A 25,559-nucleotide genomic window follows, 5' to 3' on the forward strand; every position below is an offset into this window, starting at 1 on the left:
AGCTTAAAGATTATATGGGCAAACTAACTCATGAATGAACCCTGTGAGCAACCAGACAACATTGGCATCACTGTAGATGTTATAAATAAACCAAGAAACCTCACATGAAGACATTAATTTAGGATTCAGGATATAAATGAAATGTTATGATTTATTCTGTTTTTAGTATTTTAATACTTAAAGTCATATGTAAATTACTTAAAGATAATAACAATGTTGCTAACTAAGTTGTACAATCAAAATATTACATTTCTCTTAAAGAACTAAATATTTTTAAGTGTATTGGCTGAACTGTATTATGATCCAGAAGAGGGAACAAAAAGCTCTTTATTTTTTTTTTATGCAGTTATGATTAATGCCAACACATAAGAAGTGACATGATCAAACATAGGCTCAAAGTATTAATTAATGGCTCTGGATTAATGACCTTACCTTCCCATCATAGGAGAAAACCAGTTCCTGTTTATTAATGCAGGACAAACTTGACATTTTTTGATTTATTACAGCAGTGGTATGATATAAAAAGGTGTAAGATTGTCTGTTCAGCCACTGGTCAAGTCCTAACCTTTCCTTCATCTGCACCTGCTTTAGCTGGATATTGCAAACATTTACAACATGGTACAGTATAATATAACAGCCTTTTAGAAGTCTTTACAACAAGCAAATACTACTTTTGGTATTAGCTCTGTCTTCTTTTACAATCGGGGAGTGTCTGTAATTAATAATTACACAAAAATTACATTCATATTTCATTGCTGCAACATTCATTTTTAAAATACATACATGTTTAACTGTCCAGTAACTTCTCATCTTCTCAGGTGTGTTTGTTGAGAGTGTGTATTCTCCTCTTCATGGTGGTCTCCTGTAGCGCAGAGTGCTACATTCAGAAACCTGAAGTTGATTTGTTATCCCCCGAAGACATAATGGACCATCTACAAGGTGACTAAAACTGTTCAAAGCCTTTTCTTTCTGACATATGTTTCTGCTAGTAATTATATAAATTCTTTTTTTTTTTTAATTATATATATTTAACATTTAAACAATATTTGACCTGATTAATATTTTAATTATTATAATATATGTAATATGTATAATATATGTCTCCATCTAGTGTCCTGTTTTAAATAATGATTGTCAATTATAATAAATAACAACATTTGCATTCAGTTTTTCTATGGTTCTCTGCATGCTTGTTTTAGGTTGTGTAGATTTAGAGGGAGAAACTCATGACTTCGACTCTGAGTGGCAGAATGACTGTTACAACTGTCTCTGTATGCAGTCTGGCATTAGATGCTGTAACAAGTAAGTTTAGTAGTTGGGCATGATATTTAGTCCTTTCATAACCATTCTGTATTCAGTAATAATGCAGTATGATATTGTGTGTGTGTGTGTGTGTGTGTGTGTGTGTGTGTGTGTGTGTGTGTGTGTGTGTGTGTGTGTGTGTGTGTGTGTGTGTGTGTGTGTGTGTGTGTGTGTGTGTGTGTGTGTGTGTGTGTGTGTGTGTGTGTGCTTTTGTTTATATTACATTGTGGGGACCAAATGTCCCCATGATGTAATATAAACCTGAGTTCACCTACATCGTGGGGACCAGCCAGCGGTCCCCACAATGTAAATGGGTTTATAAATCATATAGAATGAGTTTTTGTGAAAAAGTAAAAGTTTGCACAGTTTCCTGTGAGGGTTAGGTTTAGGGGTAGGGGCAGGGTAGGGGGATAGAATGTACAGTTTGTTCAGTGTAAAATGCATTGAAGTCTATGGAAAGTCCCCACAATTCACAAAAACAAACATGTGTGTGTGTGTGTGTGTGTGTGTGTGTGTGTGTGTGTGTGTGTGTGTGTGTGTGTGTGTGTGTGTGTGTGTGTGTGTGTGTGTGTGTGTGTGTGTGTGTGTGTGTGTGTGTGTGTGTGTGTGTGTGTGTGTGTGTGTGTGTGTGTGTGTGTGTGTGTGTGTGTGTGTGTGTGTGTTTGTGTGTAGGATCCCAACAGGAATAGAACACCCTGAGGAATGCGAGATGGTTGTTGACAAAACAACCTGCTCTTTCTCCCTAGTACGTGTTTTAGACCACAGCAAACCATGCGATTTTGCCTAACACAACTGGAAGCAATCACATATCTGTGGAATAAGTCTCAGATTGGGTGAAAAGACTTACAAATACAATAAAGGCTTAACTTTATAATCTTACACAATAAAATGATTTATCTGGCTTTCTCTGGATTTTAATACACTGTAAATGTGCAGAATTGTTCACCAATAAATTTGCAAATATTTTTCTTTGCAAGTATTCTTTGCTGGTTCTGAATTGTCTATCTTGAGTTTAAGGTTGTTTGTGCTCTATTCACTACAATGTATTTTTCGGCTCTATATCAATATTCATGACATTTATTTGAAATATGATGTATTAATGTTATTTAAGCACATTACTGAAGTTTTTTTCTGTTTCTTTGTTGCTTTTGCTATAAAAGTGAATGCAAAGTTTTTCACTCTGTTTTTATGTTTTGTGGCAAAGCAAGGTTTTTGCATGTGTATGATTATTGTATGGCAACTGTCTTTAAAAAATAATGAAATTTTAATCATTTTTAGGCCTATTAAATTGATAACGTTTATTTCACTTGGCTGACATAAAAATAAATACATAAAACATCACATTCCAGGAAATCACCAATGAAAGAACTAAATGTATACAAGAATTGAAATGAATTGGGATATAAATTTGTCATGATGACATGCTGGAGCAAGGTCTTCAATTTGAAGAGCAAGTTACACAAGTTACAAACATGATTATGTACTGTAGATGTTAGTTATTGTACCAATTGTACTAAGTTATTGTATTGTCGAGTTGTGGTGTTTGTGAATGTAACAAAAAATTATAGTACCGTTTCTTTTTTGTTGTTTTATTTAAATGTAACTTGACTTCTGCCTTATCAATTGGGGTACCCAGAGGATACTTACTGGAAAAATAAACCCCTTTTATGTGTGTTTTCATACACCAAACTAGCAGCATGAGTGTGTTGTATATTAGTTTATTATGACAGTTTCTATTTATACAGTTAGGTGTGATATATAAAGTAGCTTAGAATAAACTGCACTGTTTGATTGGAGATTAAATGATTTAACTGTTCAACCTGTGTGATGTAGCTTACAAGTTTTCATTAGAAAAAGAGTCACACCTAGTTTTAATCTAGCATACTACAAATTAAAGTGAACTAGAAGAGAATGCAGTTTAATTTCTGTATTGTTTATATTGGTGTCAGGAATCGTTCCATGAAATATAATAACTTGTTTAACATGCATCATCAGGATGTTGATCATGAGGAAGAGGATAGAGGATCTTTGTGATGAGACAAGAAAACCAGTGAAGTTCCTAAACGTAATTTTGGGAGGAGTGAGCTGTTTGGCATTCCTCCACCAACATAATTTAGACATCTTGTTACCAAACTCGTCTTCCGAGCATTAGCAGACCCACTGGGGGTTTATCTAAGCTCGAGTTGAAGCTGCTTCCTCGAACCCCTCCACTGCGGACAGCTATAGCCAAATACATTTAACCATAGCTTAAAGATTATATGGGCAAACTAACTCATGAATGAACCCTGTGAGCAACCAGACAACATTGGCATCACTGTAGATGTTAATAAACCAAGAAACCTCACATGAAGACATTAATTTAGGATTCAGGATATAAATGAAATGTTATGATTTATTCTGTTTTTAGTATTTTAATACTTAAAGTCATATGTAAATTACTTAACGATAATAACAATGTTGCCTTGTTACATTTCTCTTAAAGAACTAAATATTTTTAAGTGTATTGGCTGAACTGTATTAAGGGATCAAAAAGGCTCTTTTTTTTATGCAGTTATGATTAATGCCAACACATAAGAAGTGACATGATCAAACATAGGCTCAAAGTATTAATTAATTGCTCTAGATTAATGACCTTACCTTCCCATCATAGGAGAAAACCAGTTCCTGTTTATTAATGCAGGACAATCTTGTCATTTTTTGATTTATTACAGCAGTGGTATGATATAAAAAGGTGTAAGATTGTCTGTTCAGCCACTGGTCAAGTCCTAACCTTTCCTTCATCTGCACCTGCTTTAGCTGGATATTGCAAACATTTACAACATGGTACAGTATAATATAACAGCCTTTTAGAAGTCTTTACAACAAGTAAATCTAACTATTTCTCAAAGAAACAAAAAACAAAAATGTATTTTAAAAAATAATTTAGCATCATAGATATATTATTATACATTTGTTAATATTTTGAATTAGTATAATATTTTCTGTTTACATCTGAATTTTAGTCAGTTTTGTGTCTTATTTTTAAATATGTCTATATGGTTATTATTAAGTTTGGTAACACTTTATTTTGATGGTCCCTTTAGACTATAAGAAACATTGTACCTACATGTTAACTAACTTTCAATAGAGCATTAGTATAGTATAGTGTTGGTATGTAGGTGCAATGTTCCTTATAATCAACAGAATAAAGGGCATCAAAATAAAGCGTAACCTTAAGTTTTTGTTTTTAGTTTATCATTCCAGTTTTAGATAATAAGTTGCATTCTAAGGTTTCTAAGGCCAAAGAATTCAAGTGGTGCTCTGTTTTGACGTGAAATGCCATTTCTTGTGACCATAGTTCTGATTTGTCTTTGAATGAGACCTGGTTGTATTCTCCCCACGGAATGCAAAGATTTTTAGCAGTTAAAAGTTTATTGGCTTCAGGGTTTTTTTACACATAACACATTTTTTAATTCCACTGCATTGCTTTTCTATTGTTTTTCTATGTAAACATAGGCAGGGTGGTAGTGTTTGACCATTGTGCGCAGCGTCTTGTGCATGACATGCTAATAAGTGGACTTATTCCAGACAAACTGGACTTATTCCAGACAATATGAAGTATTCTAAACGTACATAATAAATGTAGGAACAACTGAAACCATATTTACGCAAAAATCACAATCTGGATAGCCTTGTAAATGTGTTAAGATTAAATTATATTCATAGATAATTGTTATATAAATCATCTGTATGAACAAATGAAGTCCTTATTTTTTCTTCAGCATTTTAATGTTTACAATTACCATGTGACTGAGACGTGAGACAGAGTTACAGAGTTACTCAGAATCTCTAATCTGATTAACAAGAACTTCAAATAAATATGAACAGTTCTTCTAGTTGTATATTTACTTAGTAAACATTTAAATATATAAAGATACATATCATTTACAACAAATACTTATACACTTATATTCTGCAAACTGACAACACAGCTATAGAGGGAAAAGGGGGCAGATTATTTTTTTCTGATTTTACCACCCAAAAAAAACAGTATACTGATTGGATGAAAAATATGTCAGCCACATCTGTGATTTTGAATGTTTATTTAAAGCTATTAAAAAGAGTTTAAAGAATACTTGTTGTTTCATTAAACATTTTGATTGGTCTTCTTATTGCTCACCATATCTCATCACAACATGGTACTTATCTTAAAGGGGGGCTTTATTGAGTCTCTTCCACAATATGCTCCAATGCTGTCTCGAGGTTTCTTCAGGAAGACTGGCCAGTGCTTTTTTCCCCCTGCAATATGATACAGTGTAATTTTCAGTAAAATTTAAGCCCACCAACATGGTTCCTAGAGAGACAGCACACTGAACTGATGTGGACTCAGAAGAACAGAACAGACTACACAAGACGAGATGAGACTGGACTAGAAGAGAATAGAATTAGTTGTTTAAATTTATCTTTATACCACTCAAATTGAGTGAGTTTTACAATAGTGGTTCTTTTTTTAATCAAAACTGTTATGTATAATAGGCAAAAACTTAAAAGTTGTCAAGACTACTTTTTTTTTTTTCAGTGCTTCAGTGCTGTTTTGAGGTGTCTTTAGTATGGAGCACCTAAAGGGACATGGTGGTGGAAAAATATTGGGAAGGGAGGAAATTTTACATGCTGGTGGAAAAAAAATTTGGGATGGGAGAATTTTTTTTTTTTCCGAAACTTTTGTGTTCCCTCACAAAGATATTTGCGTTCCCTCGCAAAACTTTTGCATTCCCTTGCAAAGTTATAATTGTTCCCTTGCTGTGAGCTCGGACAAACACTTACCCTTTCATGTCCCGCTGGCTGGCAGTAGTGTTTCAGTTAGTAAAATTAGTTCAAACTCTAAGAGCTGCGCATTATTTGTGTGCATTATTAACGTATGTTACTAACTGAAACACTACTGCCAGCCAGCGGGACATTAAAGAGAAAGTGTTTGTCCGAGCTCATAGCAAGGGAACTATTATAACTTTGTGAGGGAATGCAAATATCTTTGCGAGGGAACGAAAAGTTTCTTGGTGGAACGCAAAAGTTTTGAAAAAAATAAAAAATAAATTCCTCCCATCCCAATTTTTTTCCACCACCACTTCCTTTAGGGGCTCTGTACCTTTTGCAGTATTGGACAGCGTAAAATTGTTTGAACTGAATATTGAATTTTCAAATCTGAAGTAAAATGATCTCTGATCTCTCTTTGTTCTCTCTTTCAGTTGAGACTTTTACAAACATTTCTCATTTACAGAGCACTGCTGGATCATTATTGCATAGGGCAGGATAATTTTACCTTTGAATAAGAAATTTAGAAGAAATGTAACACTCTTCTAATGATGAAAATTGTTCTTTATTGCTTTTAGACAACACAACAACAATTAAAATAGTAATTATAATAATATGGTTTGTCTATGGGTTCATTTGGGGAAATTAGTCTGGTGATGCTCAGAGAAGAGAACAATATTTATTCCACTTCAAGCTAGGAAGTAATTATATATATAGCGTTCAACCAGAAGCTTCTAAAGGCTAATGCATGATTACAAAAAGAAAAATATAGCTGCAAGCAGCAATTACGGGGCCAAGCAAAAAGCAGCACAACAAGCCAGCCAACATGGCTCGGAGCATTAGACCAACTGCAACAGTGAGCAATTAAAGACCTTTTAAGATCATTTAAGGCAAAAGTGTTGGAAAATGATATATACAGTCAATAATAAAGATTTACTGGTTTATCACTTTTACCAATAGATGGCGCTGTGACCAAATGAATGTGGTATGGTCAGAGTGAGGTGACAATGACACTTGCTAAGGATATGAGTCCCATAAAAATTAGTCAACCAGATCAAAAGTTATAAGCATATGAAAAAAAACCACTAGGTGGCGCTGGTTTGGAACTACAGACTCCTTCAGGGCCTTGTGCTGATGACCCATACAGAGTTTCGTAACAATACGCTATAATGCGTTCATAAAATACAGCATTTTAAAACAAAATTCAAAATGGCCAATGGCCAAAATGGCCAACATGGGAAAATTGGATATCATTCGACTCGGCATGATGCCTCGAATCGAAAAAGACCAACTTTATGATTTTTGGACAAACCTATCTGAAGCTATAAGCAAAAATAATGGCTATTTTGGCTTTTTTGTATCTCCAGACCAGTAGGTGGCGTTACGACGAAACTCAGCATGTAGGCTCTGGTCTTGCTTGGGATGATATGTATGAAGTTTGCTCTGAATATGATAAAGCTTTGCAGAGATACAGCCATGAGTCCAAAATGGCTCTTCTACGTCACACCTCTTCTACGTCTACATTAGCGTTTTTAGTGTTTTAGTTATGAGAATTAAGACAATAAGACAAACAGGAATATTCGGCATGATTAACTTGGTGATTTCTTACCTACGGTCCCGCAGAATCAAAATGTCGACGATTTCGGATGTCAGTTGAAACTGGTGTCCACGAGGCTGCTTCATGATTCAACCAATGACAATGCTTAGTCGATCTGATGACGTATCGAAACCTAAACTCATGTGCGGACGGGACAGCAACAGATTGACTCTCAAAGAGTTCATCATCCCACTATAACACTACAACAGCTCCACATCAACACTGAACCAATACATTAACACTTGAGAGAGTTTCTGGTGAAGCCCAGTTTACTCCAAAGTGTATAAATTTTACTCTGGTCATCAAAACTCTGGGAATTTAACACTCTGACATTTGCTGTGTTATTGGCTTCAGGGGTTGTTTACACACAACACATTTTTTAATTCCACTGCATTGCTTTTCTATTGTTTTTCTATGTAAACATAGGCAGGGTGGTAGTGTTTGACCATTGTGCGCAGCGTCTTGTGCATGACATGCTAATAAGTGGACTTATTCCAGACAAACTGGACTTATTCCAGACAATATGAAGTATTCTAAACGTACATAATAAATGTAGGAACAACTGAAACCATATTTACGCAAAAATCACAATCTGGATAGCCTTGTAAATGTGTTAAGATTAAATTATATTCATAGATTTTTGTTATATAAATCATCTGTACGAAAAAATGAAGTTCTTATTTTTTCTTCAGCATTTTAATGTTTACAATTACCATGTGACTGAGACGTGAGACAGAGTTACAGAGTTACTCAGAATCTCTAATCTGATTAACAAGAACTTCAAATAAATATGAACAGTTCTTCTAGTTGTATATTTACTTAGTAAACATTTAAATATATAAAGATACATATCATTTACAACAAATACTTATACACTTATATTCTGCAAACTGACAATACAGAGGGAAAAGGGGGCAGATTAATTTTTTCTGATTTTACCACCCAAAAAAAAGCAGTATACTGATTGGATGAAAAATGTGTCAGCCACATCTGTGATTTTGAATGTTTATTTAAAGCTATTAAAAAGAGTTTAAAGAATACTTGTTGGCGTTTCATTAAACATTTTGATTGGTCTTCTTATTGCTCACCATATCTCATCACAACATGGTACTTATCTTAAAGGGGGGCTTTATTGAGTCTCTTCCACAATATGCTCCAATGCTGTCTCGAGGTTTCTTCAGGAAGACTGGCCAGTGCTTTTTTCCCCCTGCAATATGATACAGTGTAATTTTCAGTAAAATTTAAGCCCACCAGCGTGGTTCCTAGAGAGACAGCACACTGAACTGATGTGGACTCAGAAGAACAGAACAGACTAGACAAGACGAGATGAGACTGGACTAGAAGAGAATAGAATTAGTTGTTTAAATTTATCTTTATACCACTCAAATTGAGTGAGTTTTACAATAGTGGTTCTTTTTTTAATCAAAACTGTTATGTATAATAGGCAAAAACTTAAAAGTTGTCAAGACTACTTTTTTTTTTTTCAGTGCTTCAGTGCTGTTTTGAGGTGTCTTTAGTATGGAGCACCTAAAGGGACATGGTGGTGGAAAAATATTGGGAAGGGAGGAAATTTTACATGCTGGTGGAAAAAAAATTTGGGATGGGAGAATTTTGTTTTTTTTTCCGAAACTTTTGCGTTCCCTCACAAAGATATTTGCGTTCCCTCGCAAAACTTTTGCATTCCCTTGCAAAGTTATAATTGTTCCCTTGCTGTGAGCTCGGACAAACACTTACCCTTTCATGTCCCGCTGGCTGGCAGTAGTGTTTCAGTTAGTAAAATTAGTTCAAACTCTAAGAGCTGCGCATTATTTGTGTGCATTATTAACGTATGTTACTAACTGAAACACTACTGCCAGCCAGCGGGACATTAAAGAGAAAGTGTTTGTCCGAGCTCATAGCAAGGGAACTATTATAACTATTATAACTATTATATATTATAAGGGAACGCAAATATCTTTGCGAGGGAACGAAAAGTTCCTTGGGGGAACGCAAAAGTTTTGAAAAAAATAAATAAATAAATTCCTCCCATCCCTATTTTTTTTTCCACCAGCACGTAAAATTTCCTCCCATCCCAATTTTTTTCCACCACCACTTCCTTTAGGGGCTCTGTACCTTTTGCAGTATTGGACAGCGTAAAATTGTTTGAACTGAATATTGAATTTTCAAAATCTGAAGTAAAATGATCTCTGATCTGGTCTCTTTGTCCTCTCTTTCAGTTGAGACTTTTACAAACATTTCTCATTTACAGAGCACTGCTGGATCATTATTGCATAGGGCAGGATAATTTTACCTTTGAATAAGAAATTTAGAAGAAATGTAACACTCTTCTAATGATGAAAATTGTTCTTTATTGCTTTTAGACAACACAACAACAATTAAAATAGTAATTATAATAATATGGTTTGTCTATGGGTTCATTTGGGGAAATTAGTCTGGTGATGCTCAGAGAAGAGAACAATATTTATTCCACTTCAAGCTAGGAAGTAATTATATATATAGCGTTCAACCAGAAGCTTCTAAAGGCTAATGCATGATTACAAAAAGAAAAATATAGCTGCAAGCATCAATTACGGGGCCAAGCAAAAAGCAGCACAACAAGCCAGCCAACATGGCTCGGAGCATTAGACCAACTGCAACAGTGAGCAATTAAAGACCTTTTAAGATCATTTAAGGCAAAAGTGTTGGAAAATGATATATACAGTCAATAATAAAGATTTACTGGTTTATCACTTTTACCAATAGATGGCGCTGTGACCAAATGAATGTGGTATGGTCAGAGTGAGGTGACAATGACACTTGCTAAGGATATGACTCCCATAAAAATTAGTCAACCAGATCAAAAGTTATAAGCATATGAAAAAAAAACCACTAGGTGGCGCTGGTTTGGAACTACAGACTCCTTCAGGGCCTTGTGCTGATGACCCATACAGAGTTTCGTAACGATACGCTATAATGCGTTCATAAAATACAGCATTTTAAAACAAAATTCAAAATGGCCAATGGCCAAAATGGCCAACATGGGAAAATTGGATATCATTCGACTCGGCATGATGCCTCGAATCGAAAAAGACCAACTTTATGATTTTTGGACAAACCTATCTGAAGCTATAAGCAAAAATAATGGCTATTTTGGCTTTTTTGTATCTCCAGACCAGTAGGTGGCGTTACGACGAAACTCAGCATGTAGGCTCTGGTCTTGCTTGGGATGATATGTATGAAGTTTGCTCTGAATATGATAAAGCTTTGCAGAGATACAGCCATGAGTCCAAAATGGGTGCTCTGCATTAAATTAAGTTGTGTGTTATTTGAGAATGGTTGAGTTTATCAAAAAGCTTTTGATAACTTTTTGCCACAATGGACTAAAGATGATCTGATCTGATTTGATTTTCATGAAAATCAAATGAAGGGTCTGGGACGAGTTCGAAAAAGCAGGTTTTTCACAAAATTCAACATGGCGGACAAACCATAAGTCGAAACCTAGCATGTTTGGTATCGTTGGACTCAGCAGGGATTCAGGAGGCTTCAGACTGCACGATTTTCAAAGCAGTCGGGTCACTGTTCTTTTCACACTGCATGACTATCTTGGCCAGCATTCAGTCACTGCTGTGTTCAAACTGCACAATCGGAGACAGAAGGTTTCACACTGCATGACTTTACAAAAGGAAGAATCGCTGACAACTCTGTCTGGCACGCAAACTACGTTTCACAACAAAACACACGCGAGATGTGACAAGGAAACAACGTGATATGCAAGACCGGAGTTGTTATTATTATTATTATTATTATTATTATTAAAAATGGTAGTCCGCAAGAAACTTGCAATACGAATTGCCTGTGCGCTGATTTGCAGCGAAAACAAGAAAAAGAAAAGAAGAATATGGAGGAGGAAATGGTTGAGGAGACTGTGGATTGTGTGTTCTGCAACGAGAGTTGGAGGTAAATAAATAACTTTTCAATGTGCTGCTGTTGCGGATGGTCAAGCAAATGTTTGTGCTTTGTTTCTGTTTGATATAATTGTAATGTTTATCTGAAACGAAGCCATGCTTGCTGATATTGTGGTCTATAACTCCTCCCCAAACTCCACGCTGCTCTGCTCTCTCATTGGCTGTCGGTCATCGCCGATGTAGTTTTAGGTCAGAACACTTTTCACACTGCAGGATTTTGAATCGCCGACAGGTCCAGATATTTAGCATGCCAAATATTTCACGGGCATCGGCGACTCGTCGGCGATTCTCTCAGATCGCGTCTTTGCTCATTCACACTGTGTGATAGTCACTTGCGTGAACGAGCACCGATTTGCCTGTGATTTCGGGCATTTGTCGGCGATTTCTCAAAACCTGTCGGCGAGCCAAAATCGGGGCTAAAATCGTGCAGTCTGAACTCGGCTTAAGGTCCTGGGCCCTCATTTATCAACAGTGCGTAGAAAAGGTTCTATATTTTGTCCAACGAATGAAATTTAGAATGTGCCTAAGTACAAGAAAATCCGCATTTATCAAACGCGCGCACGCAGTTCTTACGCACATAAGTAAGCAATCATTGTTGATAAATCCCACATGTGCGTAAGTGCTCGTTCGCGTTCAAGGTCATTAACATTCGGAAACGCCTCCAATGAACCATATATGGTGACAAAACTTCCCTTTAAAAGTCACGTGATTGTGTTTTTTCCACACCGCAATAATATAAGAGAGCTCTTGCCAAGCAGATCAGCATGATCTTGGAAAATGTGCTCTCTGGAGCGCATTGTTTGCAAAGTCTTCCAATAAAGCAATATAAAATAAAGATAAAGTTAATTTTTACTTAAGTTTTTCCACACATAAACTATTTAAGTAAATTTCAAATATGGGTTTAAGTTACTCTACTTAGCTAAGATAAGTAAAATTATAAGTAACTTTAACAGTAAAAAGTTGAGTAATTTCTATTTAGTTTAAAACTCTCTTGCAATACATTTTACACAAAACAATATAACACTGAATGAAACCATGCTGTTGAAATGTATGCTTTTACTTGGAAACATCTAAGCAGATAATATGAAATATATTGTATAGACATCATATCTACGCATTAAAAGTAATGCAATTGTTGAACACAGAGACCTCAATACTTGGTACACAACACACAATGACGGTAACATTCGATGGAACATTTTTGAGCGTGATTGTGGCATTTTGAGTAGAAAATGAGCTCCAAATGTTACAAAATGTTAAGTTACTAAACCTAACCACAAAAGCAATGATAAAACAGTGTAAAAACAGCTGGAAAACAGCAAAAAATTGACCTCATTAATTATTCAAGGCCCAGTGCATGATGGGAACACCAGTATCAAAAAAGTTGAGTTTTACTTAATTTTATAATGTTGATGTTTTCACTGTAATTTCTACAAGCTTAAATTGAGTACTACTAAATAACTTGCTTTTGTTTTTTTTGTTTTTTTGTTTTTTTCTGTATTATTTACTTAACCATAATTTTTTTTTTTTTTTTACAGTGACACCAATTACGCACTGTGTGTAAAACTAGACAATTGATAAATTGAGTGTTTTATAAATAAAGGAAACACAGGACGTGGATTGCTTAATGCATACTGTGACACTCTTAAATGTTTTTTGTGTGTAGTGTCACTATTCTACCATTTATTTTACCAGATTATCTGCGTAAGCATGCTCAGAGGTGTGCTTATATTTACACACATTTCTACCTTTATGTACAAGTTGGTGAATCCCACACTTTGCGTGAAACTGTTCTTACGCACTCACTACGCACAAATCTGTCCGTACGCACCATTGATAAATGAGGGCACAGATTCTTTTGAAAATAAGTTGACCACACCCATAGTGATAAGCATTTGAATATTTGATTTTACCACTAGGTGGCGCTGGTGTGAAACTTCTCAGGCTCATTCAGGCCATCGTGCTGATGACCCATACCGAGTTTTGTGACGATATGCTAATGCGTTCATAAAATACAGCATTTTAGCACAAAATTCAAAATGGCCGATGGCCAAAATGGCTGATATGGTAATAATGGTTATCATTCGACTCGGCATGATTCCCTGAATCTGACGTGACCAGATTTATGATTTTTGGACAAACCATTCAGAAGTTTTTTCTTATCTCCGGACCAGTAGGTGGCACTGCACTGAAACACTGTACGTTGCCTCAGGTCATGCTTGAGATGACATGTGGTGTGAATATGATAAAGCATTGCGGAGATATAGCCTCTAGCCCTTAGCTAGAAACAAAAAAGTTAAAGAAAAGTTAAAGAAACATTAAAAGTTATTAGCATAAACAGAAGTGAAAATTTGGACAGCTGGTGGCACTAGAGGGATTGAGTTAGAGGCTCCAAATTGGCTATGGACGCAGTTCAGACAGTCCTCTAACTGTGTGCCAAATTTTAGAACTTTTTAGCATACGGTTCTATGGGCTGCCATTGACTCCCAGAGCGAAAGAATAATAATAAGATAAGTAACGATTTCAATAGGTGCCTACTCACATTCTGTGCTTGGCCCCTAATAATTACATTTATAATTACATTTCTGTTAAATTAAACAAATTTTATTATATACACAGCATTTGATCATTTGACCTAAGCCATGTATGTGCGTCGCGTGCACGGGTGAGGTCTTGTGTGCTCAGGCCACCTCAAAACAAGAAACTGCTCTGAACATACTGTACAGAAGAGTGAAGATGATTTGAGAGTTCAGTCAGAGAATGTGATCCGTACAAATAAGAAACAATTGATTTGTAAGAAGAGAAATCATGTTTAATTTCTAAAATCACAATAAACCTGAACACCTTAATATTGCAATAAATCATGGTCCACACAACAGCCTCTTAAACATCTACAAACTCCTACGTCTCAGTTAAGCTCAATTGCGCAAAAAGGCCATAATAAATAAATAAAATAAACCTATATCTGTCAAAAAGGTCTTGTCAATATAGAGGATAAATAAAATAATGTTAAGTAAAATTAAAAAGTCAAAGTCTACTTGCACTGGATGTGCTGGTTTCAGCCTCATCACCAGCTGCAGTCATGACCTCATCTCATAAATCAAAGACCTGCGATTCACAATTACCTGCTAATGCTCTCACATTCATGTAAAGTAGCCTTGTTGGCAAGTTTGGGTGAGTAAAGGCAAAACGCACAAGATATAGTACCTTCAATGCCCTTAGATGACGATATTGCTTCTTTATAGCAGAAACATACTGCTGCAGAAAAAGTTAGGTGCCATGCAAAATGTAATGTGTGATTGCATTACTCATCACAAATGTATTGAGTAAAAAGTACATTTACTTGTTCATAAATGTAGTCAAGTAGAGAGTAAAAGTTGCTAATATCTTGATACTCAGTACAACTACAAAGTTGCCAAAAAGATAAGTACAGTAACTAATTGCATTTACTCAAATACTTTACACCTCTGCCAGTTCTTAAGAAAATTACCAAAGGAATTTATCTAAAATCTACACTGACCCCACCAATGCAAATTATTTGGTGTTGGATAAGTGCTGTAGTTTTCCAACAACAGCAGATGCAAAGTAATTATTTGAAGCAGAAAAGCAGGGTGGGATTTAATCAATCATGCCACAATACAGCTTCTTTTGATTGGAGGATAAGTCTGTCAGAGTCATGCATGTGAATTTAGAGGTAGTATTTATTGCAGAATTTCAAGGGAGATCCTAAAGTGCCTGTTGGTGTTTGATTGAACAGTCTTCTCGTATTGCTCACCACATCTTACCATGGTAATGTATCATTTTCATCCTAAACAGGTTTATGGGGTCTCTTCTGGTACTGAATATTCTGTACAGCACGTGTTTTCTTCTCTAAGAACGTTCTCTAAATATTCAGTGTTGGTTCTGGGAACGTAAAAAATGTCCAGTTTTCTTGACGTTACAGGAACGTTTTTATAAGGTATAATGTTCCGCAAATGTTATTTCAACTTAATTTTAATTTAGAATTTGACATTTTAGGAACGTTGATTTGTAACATTCCAAGAACATGAAAATGTCCAGTTTTCTTAATGTTAGTAGAATGTTATTTAAAGGTTAGTATGATGCTCCTGAAACAAGCACTGAAAGAAGGAGAAATAACAACACAAAGTAACTTTCTTCAGCCACAGCCTTAGATGAACTGAAGATAAAAGACATTAAATCTCTGAAGATTTAACAACTCTAACAACAATTAAACAACTCCACAAACATTAGGCATCAGCACTCTTCATACAAACCTCAACAATGGTGACAATAAAAAAAAAAAAATCAGCTGCATTTATTCATGCCACAATGCATGCTGGGAACCATGAATGTGTTTTGTATGCTGGCATGAAGCATGTCACCATTGTTGTGTTTCATATGCCAAATGTTGATGTCCGTGAGTGTATAAATGACACAAAACATATTTAAAACAAAAAGTTATTGATGATAGGGTTAGAAATGATATTTTTCACATTGGTTGAGTTTGATACAGCATTTAAATTTCTTAAATTAACAATTACAGAAAAATAAATAATTATTAAAACAATCCAGAAATGTCCTGAAAACATGGGATCGTTGATAAAAAAAAAATGCAGCTCTGCTATATTCAGGGGTTAAGAGCTCAACTAAAGCAACCACCAATCTCTATGATGGTGACCTCAAATGAAACATCTAAACTTCTGTAGAGATGTGACAGAAATAAAGCCAGTCTGGTTAGTAATAAGTGAAGCTGCTGTTTGTGGAGTTGTTTGTTCAGATCTTCAGAGATTTAATGTCTTTTATCTTCAGTTCATCTAAGGCTGTGGCTGAGGAAAGTTGTAGTTTGTGTTTTTATTTCTCCTTCTTTCAGTGCTTGTTCACAGCAGGTGTTTGAATGGTTGAAAGAATGTTTCAGGAACATCATACTAACCTTTAAATAACATTCTACTACCATTAAGGAAACTGGACAATTTATGTTCTTGGAATGTTACAGATCAACGTTCCTAAAATGTTGAATTTTAAATCAAAATTAAGTTGAAAGAACATTTGCAGAACATTATACCTTATAAAAACATTCCTGTAACCTCAAGAAAACTGGACGTTTTTTACATTCCCAACAAACACTGAATATTTAGAGAACGTTCTTTTAACAAAATTTTGTTAGCTGGGATGTTGTACATGTATTTAGTAGAGTTTATATATCTCCAGTTTTGCAATTATTTAAAATGCAACAATATATTTTGGATTGCCAGTGTTTTGTTGATTTTTTTATACATATATTTTGCAGCATATTTACATCAAATCTATGTCAAATAAATTCATGTTAATCTCTCAGTCTCTTTTCTCTCTCTTTCAGTTGAGACTGTTTGTGTTGCTTACAGCAGTGGTCTGCTGTAATGCCTGTACATTAAGAATGGATGGCCATCAAGATACCACTAACGGTCCAGGTGATGTTACTACATGTTCTATTGGGAAAAACATAACTATTCCCACATTTTTACAAAATGTTAAATATGTGGCTGCAGGTACGAACTGCTGCAATTTCTAGGTGAAATGTCCACCGACTGCTTAAATGCCCATTGAGTTCCGAGACCGTCCATGGCTATACCAGTGGTTTGAATATATATGCTGCTTTTTATCCCTATTTAAGCATTACATTCACTAAAGAAAAAAACTGTTTGTGGCGCCACCCAGTGGACATTTTATCTAGACACCTTGATTTGCGGTTTAGTTTTCTCATGAGATCAAGTTAAAAAGTATCTCCATATTTGTGTGTATTTATTATCCTGGAAAACAAAGTAAAAATATTTGAAGTATGTTTATATTATTATTTCAGACTGTACTGACTCTGATAAAAAAATGCATAAATTTGACTCTGAATGGGAGACCGAATCTGAAACGTGTGTCTGTGGGAACATGGGAATCATCTGTTGTCCCAGGTGAAAAAAAAGTACACTTCTATAATGTACCTAAAGTGCCCTATTTTCGTGCACTAATTTTGCACTTAATATAGCCTACTAAAATTCTTCTTTAGCATTTAAGATAATCTTGAGAACATCTAAGTGTACTCAACTGTGCTATTTTGAGACACCATGAAAAATGTACTAAAATATACTTTTAACATACTCTCTCTGTATTAAAAAAATGTATTTAGTTACCACTTGTAGTACACGATGGTTTTTTTGTGCAAGGTTTGGGGACAGATTTGGCAGCACCTTCCCACCTGAACCCATCACTGAACCCATCCCTGAAACCACCACTGAAACCACCACTGAAACCACCACTAAAATCTACTTCGATGACTTTGGAGCATTCACTTAGAGTGACATCTGGGAGCACTAAAGAACCATCCATGTAAAATCCTGAACAACCTTTACAGGAAATATGTCTGTTGCAAAATCCAAATTAAAATTCAGCTGTAAAGTTTTCTTATGCCATTTTTTAAATCAATGAAATGTGTACAGTATGTATCTGTGTTTTGCATGCGTCATTTTCAAGAACCACTAACGCTTTGTGCAATAATTCAAGAATTATTTTGACCTATGAAATGCAAACATATAATTTACAGATGACCTTGTGTTTGTGTGTTTCAGCAGTGATGAAGAGCTTGCTACACCTGAAGTTTCCAATTAGCCAGATTCCTCAGACTCACATGAAGTCATTGCTGATGACTCTCATGAGTCAGCTGAGGACAAAAATTGATTTTTTCACTTAAATGTTTTTTATGAGGCTTCACCCTGATTGAGCCAATGTATAAAGCAAGCTAAATAAAATAAACATACATGTGCATGCATTTGAGGTTGTTTGAGCATTTATGAAAACATACTGATCTATTGTTCAGATCTATACTACATACAGAGATACCAACAAAGTAAACTGACTGTTGAGGATGTTGAGGCAAATTTGTTTGAATGTGCTAGGTCTACTGAAAATGTTTACATCAGGTTTAGTGGAAAAGTGATTTCTTAGCAATTTCCTAATTAAAGAGAAACATTAATATGTGCTATTTTTTGTATGTAAAGTCACCCAATAGCAATTGCTTTCTTTGCATTTGCTTTTTCCACCAGTTCTCAGAAATCTTTGGCTCCGTGCTGGTTGAATCACCACCATTAAACAACCAAATTCAGACTTTCTTTTGTGCTTTTTGCTATAACAAGCATATCTTGAAAATACAGTTAAAGCAGCCAGAGATAATCTAATGTTAAAATGTCAAGAATCAAGAGCCCATCTAAAGCAAACGCTCACCCCCATAACGGTGACTTCGAACTTTATTATTTTCTATAAAACACCCACATAGAAGGCAACGTTCTCATGACCTTGTGGAACTTTGCCTAAAAGTTCTCTAAAAGTGATGAAAATTCAGAAACTTTTCAAAACATTTGGGACATAAAACGTCCACTTTTGGTAATGAAAGGGTTGCAGTCCAAATATTCCACTACATATTCCACCAATGATCGTGTGCCCTGCATACTCAACAACAACAACTGAGCAATGTCCATACTGTACGGATGCTCTCCGGGAAAGCTGCTGGATCGTGGTGTTGGCGAGGATGATGGGAATTGGAGTCCGGGAAGTGACAGGAACTGATCGTGACACAAACAGTGGTAAACATGGCCTTGTCCCAACTTTTTTGAGATGTGTTGATGCCATGAAATTTAAAATCAACTTATTTTTCCCTTAAATTATACATTTTCTCAGTTTAAACATTTGATATGTCATCTATGTTGTATTCTGAATAAAATATTGAAATTTGAAACTTCCACATCATTGCATTCTTTTTTATTCACAATTTGTAGTGTCCCAACTTTTTTGGAATTGGGGTTGTACACAGAAACACTCATTACAACTAACAGTAAACAAATATATAGAGACCTTATGCCTTTTTGTGTGGTGCTTAATAAACTGGTAAACTTTATATCTGTAAATCAGCTCTGATGAACTGTAATAAAGTGCTCTCACCTTCATGATAGTAATAGAGCTCCATGAGCTCCTCTTCTTTCACCCTAGCGCTTGTTTTAGACCACAGCAAACTGGGCACAATCACACTAACACAAAAGAATTCTTAAAAATTAGGTGAATGTGAATGAACAGCGCTCTCTTCCACTCTCATTACCCACAACTGAGGTGCCCTTGAGCAAAGCACCAAACCCCAAGTCGCTCCCCCGGCACCGCAGCAAAAAAGAAAAAAGACTGCCCACTGCTTTGGGGGTGTGTGTGCACTTGGATGGGTGAAATGCAGAGCACAAATTCCGAGTATGAGACACCATACTTTGCAACACGTCACTACACACTACATGAAATGATTATACAATAAAATGATGTAAAATAAAATCATGATTTATCAGTACCTTTCATACAAAAAAAAAGTATTCTAAACTTACAAAATAAATGTAGGGACAACTGAAATCATATTTACGCAAAAATCACAATCTGGATAGCCTTATAAATGTGTTAAGATTAATACGTATTCATAGATTTTTGTTATATAAATCATCTATATGAAAAAATGAAGTTCTTTATCTTTCTTCAGCATTTTAATGGTTACAATTACCATGTGACTGAGTTACATTCTCAGAATCCCTAATCTGATTAACGAGAACTTCAAATAAATGTGCACAGTTCTTCTAGTTTTATATTTACTTAAACATTTGAATATATAAAGATACATATTATTTACAACAAATACTTCACTTATATTCAAATTCTTCTGCAAACAGACAACACATAACTATACAAGCATCATACAGTATATGCAAAAAACATTCCATGTCAACAGACCTTTGGTGGGAAAAAGGGGCAGATTCATTTGTTCTCATTTTACCACCAAAAAGAAAGCAGTAAAGTGATTGGATGAAAAATGTGTCAGCCACATCTGTGATTTTGAATGTTTATTTAAAGCTATTAAAAAGAGTTTAAAGAATACTTGTTGTTTCATTAAACATTTTGATTGGTCTTCTTATTGCTCACCATATCTCATCACAACATGGTACTTATCTTAAAGGGGGGTTTTATTGAGTCTCTTCCACAATATGCTCCAATGCTGTCTCGAGGTCTCTTCAGGAAGACTGGCCAGTGCTTTTTTCCCCCTGCAATATGATACAGTGTAATTTTCAGTAAAATTTGAAGAGTTAGTTCACCCAAAAATGAAAATTCTGTCATTTATTACTCACCCTCGTGCCGTTTTACACCCGTAAGACCTTCGTTGATCATCGGAAGACAATTTATTTATTTTTTTCTGGGAGCGACCTAGACCTTCCGTGCTGATGGCCTGCACCCCAGCAGAATCGGAGCTGATCTTCTGTCGGAGAACATCTCCAAGACGCTTCGCACCATATGACTAGTAAGTCAAACCTCAAACCACAGTCTGTGTTCTGCCCACTTAATTGATAGAAATGTGAGTGTAGTACAGTCTATAGAAACTGTGTCTATTCCCCGAATAGTGAGGTCTAACAATAAAAATAAAGGATCTAGAAAAAAATCTGATCGTGATCAAACCAGAAATTCGCAAAATTACTGAACAAAAACAATTTCTAAGGCTAGGGCTACTAAACATTAGATCACTGACACCTAAGGCGGTTATTATAAATGAAATGATCACAGATAATAGTCTTGATGTAATTTGCCTTACTGAAACATGGCTTAAACCAAATGATTATTTCGGTCTTACAGTTTTTTACAGATGCTAGGACACATTTCTCAATACTTAGGCCACTTTTGCAAAACTCTTCACACAGTTCTCCTAACCAACTTTCAGCTTGGCAAAGCAGTTCATTTCACATTCAAAATGCACTACAACTACCAAAACACTGTATTCAGGTCTCAAATCAACTCATTCTTCCAGAACACTAGCAAACGTTGACAGCCGACAAACACACTTTGTCACCCACAATACAATGACCTAAAAAACACTAACAACATGTAGCATTATACAATGTTTTCTTGTGTAAAACAAGGACACATCTCTGTTTATAATTCACAGCAATATATGTTACTGGAATGAATCAGACATGATGCAGAATTCGTCAATATTTGATGTTGTTTATTTATTTTTATAATTTTTTATAATTCCAAAATACAAGAATTTGTATACACGTCATCCACTGATACAGATACAATTCAATTGTTTTATAGCATTTTCAGATTTAAAATATATTTCATTTAAATATTACTGTAGGAATGTAGCAAATTGCTGTCTTATTCAGTTTTGTATTATGTTATTGTTTTGAACATAAGTTTAACAGTTTTGAAAACAGTATGTAAGCATGTGCAAATTGGCCTGTACGTACAAAGAGTTTTGGCAGTTGTTGTGTCTGAGTGAGAAAATAATTCATTAAATTTTTGAGAGATGTAGTCATTGAATGCATTTTGTGCCAAAGCAATGATAATTGATCCTCAGTTAAGCCCACATAGACTTCTGTTGTGCTCACTGTGTGAAGAGTTTTGCAAAAGTGACCTAAGTATTGAGAAATGTGTCCTAGCGTCTGTAAAAAACTGTAATGAATCTTGTCCACCTGGCTACTGTTATAAAAACATGCCGTCTGATTGGCCGTGGCGGTGGAGTAGCAACAATCTATAGAGACAATCTTAATGTTACTCAGAAAACAAAATATAGGTTTAATTCATTTGAAATTCTTATGCTAAATGTTACACTCTCAGATATAAGTAAAAAGTCGCTACCATCTCTTGCTTTGGCTACCGTTTATAGACCTCCAGGGCCTTATGCTGATTTCCTAAAAGAGTTTTCAGACTTTCTCTCAGACCTATAGACCCTTTTACTGTTTGTACACAATGATGACGTTGCAACGTATGCTCGCGCATTTTGGCAACGAAAGTGGTGTTGTTCCCCATAGGTTCTAACGTGTTAGCAACTCCTAAAGTGACATATATATCTACAGCTTCGCGAGCGGATTAAGCAACACAGACAGATAAAGTTATTTTAAAAAGTTGACTTTATCAAATGGTATCCGGCTATCAGATCCGTGTAGTCGAGTGGATAGAAGACGTTAGCAGATGGCCAAATACAGTGGCCAGATATATATATATATATATATATATATATATATATATATATATATATATATATACATAAACCAGGGCTCTCAAGTTTTAAAGACAGGCAAGAATGACAAATATCCAACAACATGACATGATTTTAAAGTGACCAATAACATTGACGATGTAATACACTATAATTTATTTAGTGCTAATAAAATTATTAAGCCTATTTGGAGAGAGAGATGTTTAATGTGACAAAATGTCAGTCATCGTGTGATAACGAAAATATAACTAGGTCTAGACTACTGATCAGGTGTTTTCAGTGAACAGGCTGTAAAACTGTTGACTAAGTTCAGACACTCATGAAAAACTGATGCTGATTATCTGGGAAACATTCTCTAACAGCAGTCAAGTTGTCATTGTTTGTGTCAATCAAGCTGTGAATTTGTTGTAACATTAAAATAGGAGATCATTACTTATTCTGTGCTCAAAGTGATGCTCAGAGCTGTTTTCCTCTGTGGGTGAACGAGGATGATGGCGAACAATTCCAGGATATGCTTTTTTTTTCATTGGCTGTTGCTATTTTCTGATTGGCTACCGTGTACCCTCTTTCTTTTTTTGATTGGCTGATAAGTGGCAGGCTACTCCAGGGGAGACGCGCTTGATTCCTGCCCGGCGCAGCGGCATATTAAATTATGAAAAATTGTTTTTCTGCGTGAGAAATACAATGTGTGGCGGGAGTGCGTGACAAAAGACCGAAATGAGTGACTGTCACGCTCAGTGCGTGACACTTGAGAGCCCTGAAAAACGTTCAGAGTTGCTAACACGTTAAAACCAATAGGCAACAACACCACTTCCGTTGCCAAAATGCGCGCGCAACTATTTGATCACGTGGGCTGTAAAATGGTCTATTGGTCAACGTCGATAAAGCGCTTATTGTTGGAGATTTTAACATTCATGTTGACAATACAAATGATGCGTTAGGGGCTGCGTTTACAGATTTACTAAACTCATTTGGGGTCAAACAAAACGTCACTGGACCCACTCACCGTTTTAGTATGATTAAACGGATTACAACAAATCTTGATACACTAGATTTAATTATATCACATGGAATCAATCCAACCGATATAGAAATTCTACCGCAAAGTGATGACGTCTCTGATCATTACCTTGTAACATGCGTACTGCATACTGATATTTGCCAAATTGCGCCGCGACAACTATAGATAAATTCACAAATAACCTGCCTGATCTGTCTCAGCTGCTCATCGTACCTAAGCTAACAAATGATCTCGAGAAAATGACTAGCATCATGTGCGCCATTTTCAATAGTACATTATAGTTGCACCGATGAGATTAAAAAAGGTTAGAGAGAAAAATACTGTACCTTGGTACAACAGTATTACTCGCTCTATCAAAAAAGAAACTCGCAATCTAGAACGCAAACGGAGACAAACTCGTTTATTAGAGGTCTTCAGAATCGCGTGGAAAGACAGCTCGTCCCGTTATAGAAAGACTCTAAAAGCAGCCAGGGCCGAGCATCTCCGCAAACTCATAGAAAATAACCAAAACAATCCACGGTTCTTGTTTAGTACAGTGGCTAGATTAACAAATAAACAGATATCACCAGAACAAAAAAATTCATTACAATTTAGTAGTGATGACTTTATGAATTTCTTTACTGAGAAAATCGAAAGCATCAGAAATACAATTGTAAATGTACAACCTTTAACAGAGTTTTATGATTCAGCCTCAATTATTACCCCTCAAGAACAGTTGCGGTGCTTTACAACTAGGACAGGAATAAACTTATCACTGCGTCTAAACCAACAACATGTTTATTCCAATACCTACTAAACTACTGAAGGAATTGTTACCTGTAGCAGAAGAGCCTCTTCTCAATATTATCAACTCGTCTTTATCTCTAGGTCACGTCCCACGACCGCTCAAGCTAGTTATTAAGCCTCTCATTAAGAAACCACAATTAGATCCAAATGTATTAGCAAATTACAGACCCATTTCAAATCTTCCATTTATGTCTAAAATACTAGAAAAAGTGGTGTCGGTCCAATTATGCTCCTTTTTGCAAAAAAATGCTATCTATGAAAAATTTCAGTCAGGATTCAGATCTCATCATAGCACAGAAACTGCGCTCGTTAAAATTACAAACGACTTACTTCTAGCTTCTGACCAAGGCTGTGTCTCAATACTAGTGTTACTTGATCTCAGTGCTGCGTTCGACACTATAGATCATAAAATACTCCTAGATCGACTACAAAATTACACTGGTATTCAGGGACAGGCATTACGGTGGTTTAGGTCCTACCTATCAGTCCGTCACAATTTTGTTTATATAAACGGGGAAAAATCTAAGATCACGATAGTATATGGAGTGCCGCAAGGATCAGTGTTAGGCCCTCTGCTATTTTCAAAATACATGCTGCCACTCGGCAATATTATAAGAAAACATGGAATTAGTTTCCACTGCTATGCCGATGATACTCAGTTATATATTTCAACAGAACCAGATGAAATCTCTAAATTGTCCAATATGACAGAATGTATTAAAGAAGAACTTTGGATGACTAGTAATTTTAGAACACTCCACTTTTTTTGAAAATAGGCTAATTTTCCAGCTCCCCTAGAGTTAAACAGTTGAGTTTTACCGTTTTCGAATCCATTCAGCCGATCTCCGGTTCTGGCGGTACCACTTTTAGCATAGCTTAGCATAGTTCATTGAATCTGATTAGACCGTTAGCATCGCGCTTAAAAATGACCAAAGAGTTTTGATATTTTTCCTATTTAAAACTTGACTCTTCTGTAGTTAAATCGTGTACTAAGACTGACGAAAAACGAAAAGTTGTGATTTTCTAGGCTGATATGGCTAGGAACTATACTCATTCTGGCGTAATAATCAAGGATCTTTGCTG

The 25,559-nt window shown here is 35.6% G+C and overlaps 1 protein-coding gene across 1 annotated transcript; it reads left to right on the forward strand.

Moving 5' to 3' along the window:
* The first annotated feature begins 15,374 nt into the window (after positions 1 to 15,374).
* si:ch73-288o11.5 (uncharacterized) lies at positions 15,375 to 18,414 on the forward strand. Its single transcript, XM_067366830.1, has 5 exons — positions 15,375 to 15,420; positions 16,988 to 17,078; positions 17,468 to 17,570; positions 17,823 to 17,985; positions 18,225 to 18,414. The coding sequence occupies exons 2-5, from the start codon at positions 17,049 to 17,051 to the stop codon at positions 18,262 to 18,264; spliced, it is 336 nt and encodes a 111-aa protein (XP_067222931.1). The 5' UTR covers positions 15,375 to 15,420; positions 16,988 to 17,048; the 3' UTR covers positions 18,265 to 18,414.
* Positions 18,415 to 25,559: the final 7,145 nt, after the last annotated feature.

Source organism: Chanodichthys erythropterus, chromosome 18, assembly GCF_024489055.1.
Source record: "Chanodichthys erythropterus isolate Z2021 chromosome 18, ASM2448905v1, whole genome shotgun sequence".
Lineage (NCBI taxonomy): Eukaryota > Metazoa > Chordata > Actinopteri > Cypriniformes > Xenocyprididae > Chanodichthys > Chanodichthys erythropterus.

Excerpts from the sequence above, each read along its gene's own strand:
- si:ch73-288o11.5 (XM_067366830.1), top strand. The coding sequence starts at position 17,049 with ATGGCCATCAAGATACCACTAACGGTCCAG. Across the intron at positions 17,079-17,467 it reads AGATACCACTAACGGTCCAG|ACTGTACTGACTCTGATAAA; the intron begins GTGATGTTACTA and ends TTATTATTTCAG. Across the intron at positions 17,571-17,822 it reads GGAATCATCTGTTGTCCCAG|GTTTGGGGACAGATTTGGCA; the intron begins GTGAAAAAAAAG and ends TTTTTGTGCAAG.